The sequence below is a fragment of the Colobus angolensis genome, unplaced genomic scaffold, assembly GCF_000951035.1.
Source record: "Colobus angolensis palliatus isolate OR3802 unplaced genomic scaffold, Cang.pa_1.0 Scaffold47, whole genome shotgun sequence".
Classification (NCBI taxonomy): domain Eukaryota; kingdom Metazoa; phylum Chordata; class Mammalia; order Primates; family Cercopithecidae; genus Colobus; species Colobus angolensis.
Window position 1 is genome coordinate 2,752,208 of NW_012118154.1, and position 10,778 is coordinate 2,762,985.

The following is a 10,778-nucleotide window of genomic DNA, read 5'->3' on the forward strand; positions in this document are numbered from 1 at the left end:
CATTTGGGTTGGTTCCAAGTCTTTGCTATTGTGAATAGTGCTGCAATAAACAAATGTGTGCATATGTCTTTATAGTAGAATGATTTATAATCCTTTGGGTATTTACCTAGTAATGGGATTGCTGGGTCAAATGGTAATTCTAGTTCTAGATCTCTGAGGAATCACCACACTGTCTTCCACAATGGTTGAACTAATTTACACTCTCACCAACAGTGTAAAAGTGTTTATATTTCTCCACATCCTCTCCAGCATCTGTTGTTTCCTGACTTTTTAATGATTGCCATTCTAACTAACATGAGATGATATCTCATTGTGATTTTGATTTGCAACCAAATGGACCTTTTTTCCCAAGAAGAAGAAAGTTTAAAATAATAATAATAAATTAAAGACCTGTTTCCTTCCTTGATCCTCATTCAGTATTTAGACAAATAATTGAATATAGAAAGATGTTTTAGGGTGGGCGCAGTGGCTCACACCTGTAATCCCAGCATTTTGGGAGGCTGAGGCAGGTGGATCATCTGAGGTCGGGAGTTCGAGACCAGCCTGGCCAACATGGAGAAACCCTGAATCCACTAAAAATACAAAATTAGCCGTGAGTGGTGGCGCATGCCTGTTATCCCAGCCACTCAGGAGGCTGAGGCAGGAGAATCACTTGAACCCAGGAGGTGGAGGTTTCGGTAAGCCGAGATTGCGCCATTGCACTCCAGCCTGGGCAACAAGAGTGAAACTCCGTCTCAAAAAAAAAAAAGACGTTTTATAGTAATAATAACTATTAATAGTAATAACACCAATAGTAATATTGCCTCCGCCAATGAGCACTTACTCTGTGACAGGCATGGTGCTAAGCTTTTTATATATAAACATTCTTTCTTAGCCCTTTCAGGTACTGATGGGGAAACTGAGTTTCAGAGAGATTAAGTGACCTACCCAGTGTCACGGAACTGTGTATCACTTGTGCTTCTAGCCATGATGCCGTCCTCCTCCCAAACTGACCCTGCTGCACCACGTTTTGCTCTTTTTCAACCTGCATGATAGTGCTTGGAAAGGAGGTTCCCCTACTCACTAGTTGCGTGCCCTTAGCCACTATGTAACCTACCTGTGCCTTGGTTTCCTTTTCTGTAAAATAGGGATCATTATTAGTACTTCACAGGATTGTGGCACAGTACGAATGAGCTGTAAAAGCATAAGCTACAGTACCTGGCACATAGTATATGCTCAATAAACTTAGCAGCCTGTATGTTATCATTATCTTTAGGCTTAGACTTGAGCCAACTGGGTGTTGAACTCTGATGAGCTGCTATTTCTCTTTGCTGCACAGACTTTCTCAATCTGGCTGGGGAGACTGCTGCCTGGTTCCTGCAAAGGGTCCTGGTTAAGCTTACTGAAGGAATAGGGCTTTTCAGGAAGACAGGGGCATGGTGCATTTGAGAAACTGCAAGTAGCTCCCCACACCTAAGCACATCCCGCTATTGGGGATGAGATACGGACCCAGAGAGGTCACTGGGGGCCCTATCGTGATGAACCTTGGTTTGCTAAACTGAGAATCTTAAAATTTATCTTGAAGCCATTGGGGTTTGAAGGATTCTAAGCATGGCGGTGACCTGGAAAAATCTGCATTTGGAAAAGTTCACTGAACAGCAGGTGTGGAGGGTGCACTAGATTATAGGGGACTATGCTAACAGCAAGAAGACCTGTTAGGGCACTCCAGCTAGGGCTGCGGCAGGACCCAGGTCCGGAAACCAGCATCACCCCAGAGTAGAAAGGATCATTCTACTCATTGGATTTATAGGAGGGCAACACTAATTAAAAGCACCTTCATGTAGTGCTGTCTGGATTACAAAGTGCTTCCGTGTGGCTCTGCATGGGAGAGACATACTGTCCCCCGGGAATTGTACTGTCTGTTCTCACCTTCTTCCTTGGCAACAGAACCCCTGGTTTTTCAGCTAAGCACCTGGCTGCCCAAAGTAAAGCCAATCATTTCCCAGCTTCTGTTGGTGTGGCCATGTGATTAAGTTCTAGTCAATAGGATGCAAATAGAAATGATGAATGCCAGACCCCACTTACTCCTACTTGCTGGAATGTAGACACAATGGCTGGAGCTCCAGCTGCCATCTTAAACCACGAGGTAACATTAGGAGTGAAAACCACGTGCAGTAGAACAACAAGATAGACAAAGCCTGGAACCCTAAAACTGTGGCGCACTATTCCAACCCTGGACTGACTATCTCTAGACTCTTTAAATGTAAGAGAGAAAGAAATCGTTTTCTTTAAATTCAGTGTCAGTTTAGAGTTTTCTGCTACCCACAGCCAAACCTAGTCCAACATATATTTGAGTTGAGTTAGTCAAGAACAGAGTTGAGGCATGAACTAAGTCCAGTGCCCCTTGCACTGTCCAGCACCATGGGCATGCCGGGATAACTTCAGGCTCTAAAAGAACACCTGCTCAATTGCCATTTCTAACTCACCATCGCGCACAGCCAGCATTTACTACCCAGCATCTCATTTGTCACAACACATGAATCATTTGAAGGACCTTTGCTCCTACCTGTATGCCAGGCACGTCTCAGTAATGTGCAAGGGCTCTTTCAAGCACTCCAGGGCTTTTTCCAATCTGATCTTATATAGGAGTAGATCGTCGGTTACATTCACAAGCTGCTCAAGTTTGTTATCTAACTCCTTCTTCCAGAACCGGACTTCCTCGAGTCTCTGTTCTGAAGCACACAGAGAAGTTACACCAGGGTTAATCTATCCCAAGGTAGCTAACATTTGAATTAGCAACTTGAGGACTGTTGTAAAACTACCTGTGATATTCTCTTTTCCTCTTAGCACTGTGCTACTTGGGGCATCTTTTCATCTTTATAAATGTTTATTTGCAGGAAGGAAAGGAAGATATATTTTCTTACAGTCCACATCAAATGTGTCATTCTACGCTCACTAGTTCTTTGGTGCCTACTGTTTTTAATAACTTTTAATTTCATCAAAGATATAAATGTGTGTTGTTTGAAAAGTCAAATAGTATCACAAAGAATTGAAACTCTCTGACCTGTCCCCACCCATGCCCACCTTCTGGGGGAAGCCACTTTAAACACGCTTATCACTTCTTCTGACATTTGCTTATACTGCTATTCACTCATTATCAGTTTTGATATTATATGTTGATTTCCTATGATGAAAGATAATGATTTGCCCTTAACCAACTCACACGACATACTTCCGTCTCCCAATATAGTTGTATCACCATTTTATTAAACAATAAATAAGTAAACTTATTGTTTATTTACATTTTATAAATATATAAATGTTATTTACACCTAAGCCCTATCATACACTGTGATAAATTTCTTATAAAATTTTCTGTTTTGGGGAGGGTTAAAATGGCATTTTTGCTTCACTTTCTTTTTTAAATGATAAAGGCAGATTTATTAGGCACTATAAGTAAAAAATGACTATACTAGGAAAACTATGTGTTATATATATATATTTAATTGATAATGAGTAGTTCGGCATTTGAATCTTAAAAGTCATGATGTACTGCTTGTATTGTAGTGTCAGTTTCCACTTCCATAAACTGACTCTGTTTTTAAAAAAAAGTTATTGTATATATTTGAGGTTTACAACATGACGTTATGAGATAGCAAAATGGGTAGCATAGTGATTGCTTCACTTTCTTTATATTATTAACTTTTTCTCAATATGCCTTTAATATATTCCAACCCATCAAGTAAGCTATCAGTTTTCTTTCTTCCTTGGAGATGTCTCTCCTAGAGCATCTTCTCCTGCTGCAATCTTCTGCTGGATTCGTTGCTCTCTAGTTTGCTGTGTAGCTGTCATCCTATGACTTTGCTTCCAGGAATCCCCTTCATTCTTCTTGTGTTGCTGTCCCGTTTCCTGGATTGTTTTCTTCCTCTTCCTTGATTTACTCTCTCAGTATGCTAACGCATATCCTTCAGTAACTTCCTAAGAAATGGATGCATGTGCGGTAAGGTTTTTGAAAACCTGCAAGTCTGCAAATGTCTCTATTCCACCCTCACCATTTCATTCTATTTGGCTGTGCCCTGAGTTACAGTTCGTAACTCTTTTTTATTTAGAATTGTGACGGTGTCCCTCTATTTCCTTCTAATTTCCGGAGTTTCTGTTGAGAAGTCTGATGCCATTGTGATTCCTGATTCTTTGTATGTGACCTGTTTTTTCCATTCTGAAAAATTTTAGTCATCCTTCTATTTTTCTAGTGTCCTGAAATTTCACACTGGTGTCAAACTTAGTTAATTGTTGTGCCACATGCCAGACATACCCTTTGATATGATTTGGCTCTGTGTCTGCACCCAACTCTCATCTCGAGCTGTAATCCCCACCTGTTGAGGGAGGGACCTGGTGGGAGGTAAATGAATCATTGGGGCAGTTTCCCCCATGCTGTTCTCCTGAGAGTGAGTGAGCTCTCCTGAGGTCTGATAGTGTTATAATGGTCTCTTCACCTTTTCACTTTATCTTCTCTCTCCTGCCACCATGTGAAGAAGGTCCTTGTTTTCTCTTCCCCTTCCACCATGATTGTAAGTTTCCTGAGGTCTCCCTAGCTATGTGGAACTGTGGGTCAATTAAACTTCTTTCCTTTATAAATTACCCAGTCTCAGGTATTTCTTTATAGCACTGTGAAAATGGAGTGATACAGAGAATTGGTACTGGAAGTGAGGCACTGCTACAAAGATAACCTGGAAATGTGATAGTGACTTTGGAGCTGGGTAACAGGCAGAGGTTGGAACAGTGTGGAGAGCTTAGAAGACAGAAAGGTGTGGGAAAGTTTGGAACTTCCTAGAGACTTGTTGAATGATTTTGATCAAAATGTTGACAGTGATCCAATGAAGTCCGGCTCAGGTAGTCTCAGATGGAGATGAGGAACTTACTGGGAACTGGAGCAAAGTTCACTCTTCTTATGCTTTAGCAAAGAGACTGGCAGCATTTGGCCCCTGCCCTAGAGATCTGTGGAACTTTGAATTTCAGAGAGATGATCTGAAATTGGAACTTACGTTTAAAAGGGAAGCAGAGCATAAAGGTTTAAATAATTTGCAGCCTGATCATGTGGTAGAAAAGAAAACCCCATTTTGCGGGGAGGAATTGAAGCCAGCTGCAGAAATTTGCATAAGTAACAAGAAGCTGAATGCTAATTGACAATGGGCAAAATGTCTCCAGGGCATGTCAGAGATCTTCACAGCAGCCCTTCTCATCACAGACCCAGAGGCCTAGGAGAAAAAAATGGTTTCCTGGGCCAGGCCTAGGGCCCTACTTCCTCATCTTCTTCTTTTTAGATGCAGGATCTCACTCCGTCACCCAGGCTGGAGTGCAGTGGTGCAATCATAGCTCCCTGTAACTTTGAATTCCTGGGCTCAAGAGATCCTCCCACCTCAGCCTCCTGGGTAGCTGAGACTACAGGTACACACTACTACACCCACCTAATTTTCTTATTTTTGTGGAGGCAAGGGTCTCTCTATGTTGCCAAGGCTGGTCTGAAACTCCTGGTCTCAACTGATCTTCCCATCTTGGCTTCCCAAAGTGCTGGGATTCCAGGTATGAGCCCACCATATCTTCTCCATTTTCTCTTTATACTCTTTCTGAAACTCCTATTAGTTATTGAGCCTCCCAGATTGATCCTCCAATTTTCTTGTCTTTTCCTTGCTGTTATTTTTTGTTGTCCTTTTTTCCCACTTTCTAGAGATTCTCAACACTTCTTTTGATTTCTAAGATTTTCCTGTTCTTATATTCTTAATTTCTAAGAACGCTTGTTCTCCAAATGTTATCTTTTTTAAAGACTCCTCTGCACGTCCCAAGGATGCAATCTCTTCTCTAAATTCTTGATGGATTTGATAGTATATTTCTTCTTTTTCTCTATGCACTGTCTGTCTGCTGAGTTTCTGTGTCTTTGATTATTTGTTTTGGTGTCTGCCATGTTAGTGGTTTTCCTCAATTATTTGGTGATCATTTGATTTAGACCGAGATGCTAAAGTGCTACCTGGAAATGCTGTCTACAGGGACAGTGCTTGTCAACCAGAATGCTTTACTGTACAGAGTGATCAGGTGAGACCCTGGCATCTTGCTGGAGAATCCTCAAATGTTAATATCTATAGATCTTTCCTTTTGAGCCGGTTACTTTCTACTTTCTCTACAGGGAAGTCCTCCAGTCTCCTTCCTGAGGGTAGAAGCCTGGCTACCAGTATCCTAGGAACCAGCTGGAAGAATTACTATGTAGACATAGGAATGAATGAATCACTAAGTAGACATTCATTGAACCCTTTAACCTTTAACCTTCTAATGGGGTGAGGGAGAGCCAGAGGAAGCTCTTTTTAAAGACTTTCAACCAATCTGGTTTCTGGCTCTATCCTGACCCTTCAGCTTCAGAAATAACTGGATGCATCCAGTTTTGAGCACTGCAAGATTTCTGTAGCATGAATCAACTGGCTTCTTCTTGTTCTCTACCCACCCTGACATTCTGCAGTCCCTAGTTCTGTTACCAGTTGACCTTTGCTTTCTAAAATCTTGATTTCATCATTTGTTTACTGTTGCTTCCTCTTTAACTCTGTGTGTGTGTGTGTGCGTGTGTGTGTGTCTCAATCTCTCTCATGCTTGGGGCATAGCTTTCTTATTACTTGTTAGCTTTACTGTTATTAATTCTTTACTGCTATTTTGTTGCAATTCTAAAAGGAAGAGAAGACAAATGCATGTGCTCAATCCACCACATAGATTGGTGTCTTCCCATTGACACCTTGTAACTGATTTTCACCTCCACTGTGTACCTCCACTACCCTACTGGACATCTCTTATCTCAAAGGTCACCAATCTTCAAGTCACCAGTCCAAATTTATTTTGGCTCAGCTCTCAGCCTCTTTGACATTTAGACAACCATTGATACAATGGAAGACTTCCTCGCCTGCGAAACCTCATCTTTTGGCTTTCATAACCTTGGTCTCATCTTTTTGTTCTTCCACCTGAACTTCTGTTCCTCAGCTCTTCTCTTGGTCCTCTTCAACTCATGTTCCCTTTTCTTCTCTTTCAATACATTCTTTGGGTAATTTAATCTACACTTATGGCTCCCCTTACCTATCTTTATGTGATTACCTCCAGATTTCTAGCGTTACCTCTTAAATTCTAATAGGCTACCCACTGAACTGAACCTTCCAAATTCAAGGTCTTCCTCAGGCTTGGCCCTGCCTCATCTCCATCTTGTCTTCATCATGCTGCTCTTCCTCACGTACTCTATACATCCACTTGGACCTCTCTACTCATTCCCCATAAATGTCACACTCATCCTGCCTTTATTATTTTGTCCAAGCTATCTCCTTGACTTCTGTTGTTAAAATTCATTCATAAATCCAACATACATATTATCAAGCACCTTTTCTCTCCATCTTTACTGTCATTGCCTTCATCTAGGCCAGCAACTTACAATAATTTTAGTTACTTGTCTTTTTACTTGTGTTTTGCCTCTCTTGCATAGTAGAATGTATCAGTCTTTTTCAATGTTATACTCCTAAGCATCTAGCACAGGGTCAGACCTATTTGAAGGATGAATGAATGAATGATTGAGCTCCGGTCTCATTAACCAGGATAGGGAACTACAGAAGCAGAAGCAAGTTTTGAAGGACAGTCATGAGTTCATCTTGGGATATACTTATTTTGAGGTGCCTGAAGGAATCTAGGTGGCAATATATAGCAAGTAGTTCTTTATTTCCCCAAAAAGTTCTCATGAGAAATTAGAGTTGAAGATTTCTATTTGCAAACCAATAACGCAAAGAAAATAGTGATAAAATTTCTAATGAGGTCATCAAGAGAGGTTGCATAGAGGGAAGAGAAGAAAAAGCTAAGAAGACCAAGAACAAAACACTAAAGAACACCAACAGGAAATGAATGGAGAAAGAAGCATCAACAATAGAGAAGAGGAAGAAATGGCCAGAGAGAAAGGAAATGAATCGGAAAAAATTTGTCTCATAGAATTCTAAAAGTAACTGGATGCATCCAGTTTTGAGCATCCAGTATTGTAGAGAGGTAAATTGGATGAACACTAAATGAGCGTTAGATTGGGAAATTGAGTAGTCATTGGATGTGACCAGTTGGAAGTGATTTGCCCTCTCCTCCAATCTGACGGTGCTTTATTGGTGCCACTTATGGGCTGAATCACACCGTATCCTGGGTATCCTGTACTGGACTCATCTCTACTTTCAGACTGCAAGCTCCCCAAGGGCAAGCACCAGTCTGGTATATCTGTATCATCAGCACCAGCACAGGTACTTGCAAGTTATTTTTAACTTTTTATTGAAATATCAAAAACCTACAGAGGAGTACACATATCATAAAATCATAAAATTCAATGTATTTTCATAGTGAACACACACATATAACACAGACCCAACTCAAGAAACAGAATATAACTGGCATCCTAGGAGGTCTCTCATGACCCCTTCCAGTTCCTACATGCCACACACCAAGGTAGACTTCTAACAGTATAGATTAATTTTTCCCTTTTATTTGGTTTGCTTTACTTTACATAAATAGAATAATACGGCATATACTCATCTGTGTGCCATTTATTTCACTCAACATCTTACTGAGTTTGTAAGAGTCATGTGTAGTGTTGTATATAGCTGTAGACCACTCATTCTCTCTGCTGTAAAGTATAGCATATTTATCCATCCTACTGTTGATGAGCATGTGGGTAGTTTTACTTTGGGGCCATTACAAATGGCACTCCTTTGGCCATTGCAGCATATATATTTGGTAAACATATATTCCTGTATGATAAAACTCTAAAGGTAGAATAACCAGGTGAAAAGTAGGCATATCTTCAACTATAGTCAATACCGCCAAAGCTTTCCAAAGTGATTATAGCAATTTATATTTCCACCAGCAGAGTATGACAGTACCAGTTGCTCCACATCCTCTTCCCTCTCCTTTCTTCTTGTTCTCTTCCTTCTTTTTAATTGTAGCCATTCCATGGCTGTATAATGGCATCTCAACTTGATTTTAATTTGTATGTCCCTGATGACTCATAAAATTAGAGCACTTCTTCACATGTTCGTCGGCTGTTTGAATGTCCTCACTTGTAAGGTGTCTATCAAGGTTTTATACATTTGTTTATTGAGTTATCTGTCTTTTTCTTTTGTATTCTTAAAAGTTCTTTATATATTCTGGATATGGATTTGTTAGATACATATATTGCAAACATCTTCTCCTACTCTTTAGATTGCTGTTTAGCCTTTTGATGAGGTGTTTTTGTTAAACAAAAGTTCTTCATTTTAATATAGTTTAATTTATTGTTTTTCTTTTCTATGAATGTCTCTTTTCAGTCCCGCTTAAGAATAAGAAATCTTTGCCTTCTCCAAGTCATAAAGATCATAAAGATATTCTCCCCTAAGTGTCATAGTTTCACCTTTCCAGTTTAGATATGTACTCCACTTAGATTTGCAGATAGGTAAGTAGGCAGATAGATAGATAGATAGAAAGAAAGAAAATACGAGGTAGGGGTTGGAATATCTTTTTTTTTTTTTTTTTTGAGATGGAGTCTCATTCTGTCACCCAGGCTGGAGTGCAGTGGCGCAATCTCGGTTCACTGCAACCTCCGCCTCCCAGGTTCACGCCATTCTCCTGCCTCAGCCTCCAGAGTAGCTGGGACTACAGGTGCCTACCACTACGCCCGGCTAATTTTTTGTATTTTTAGTAGAGACAGGGTTTCACCATGTTAGCCAGGATGGTCTCGATCTCCTGACCTCGTGATCCTCACGCCTTGGCCTCCCAAAGTGCTGGGATTACAGGCATGAGCCACCGCGCCCAGCCAGAATATCATTGTTTTATATGAATATCTAATTGGCCAATTAGAAAAGGCTCTCCTTTTCCCATTACACTGTAGTGTTGCTTTGTCATACTCAGTTGAATGTGTGTGGGTTTGTTTGTGGACTCTGTCATGTTTCATTGGTCAACAGGTCTATCCCCACTTACACTTTGCTGTCTCAGTTACCATAGCTTTGTCACAGCTCTCAGTACCTATGGTAGAAGTCTTCCAACTGTGTTCTTCTTTAAGATAGTTGTGCCTATTTTTTTCTTTTCTTTCTTTTGAGATGGCTTCTCACTCTTGTCGCCCAGGCTGGAGTGCAGTGGCACAATCTTGGCTCACTGCAACCTCTGCCTGCCGGGTTCAAGCGATTCTCCTGCCTCAGCCTCCTGAGTAACTGGGATTACAGGTGCGCGCCACCATGCCCAGCTACTTCTTTTATACTTTTAGTAGAGACAGGGTTTTGCCATGTTGGTCAGGCTGGTCTCCAATTCCTGACCTCAGGTGATTCACCTGCCTCGACCTCCCAAAGTGCTGGGATTACAGGCATGAGCCACTGCGCCCAGCCTAGTTCCTATTCTTGATGCTTTGCATTTCCATATGAATTTTAGAAGCAATCTGCCAATTTCACCATAACACCTGCTGAGATTTGCATTGAATCTATAGATTAATTTTTGAAGGGAATCAACACTTTTAAATACTAGGTTTTCCAATCCATTAACTCATAAATCCCTGCATTTACTAAGAGTTTCTTTAATTTCTTGCAAAAATGATTTTTCAGTGCAAACCACTTGCACATCTTTTGCTAGATTTATTCCTACATATTTGATTTTTTTAATGCCTAATGGCTAATTTTTAAAATGATTCAATGAATCAATGAAGGTTCACTTTTTTCCCATATATACTGAAACACAGTATTGTGAAAATGAATAATGCCTTCTCTCTCTTTTTTTTTTTTTTTTTTTTT

The 10,778-nt window shown here is 40.5% G+C and overlaps 1 protein-coding gene across 1 annotated transcript in view; it reads right to left on the bottom strand.

Moving 5' to 3' along the window:
• Positions 1-10,778, bottom strand: part of TEKT1 (tektin 1) — a 25,501-nt gene that overhangs the window by 10,781 nt on the left and 3,942 nt on the right. Inside the window, exon 3 of the mRNA XM_011958448.1 lies at positions 2,546-2,711. Coding sequence (XP_011813838.1) covers positions 2,546-2,711 — 166 coding nt within the window. The remainder of the gene's footprint in view (positions 1-2,545; positions 2,712-10,778) is intronic.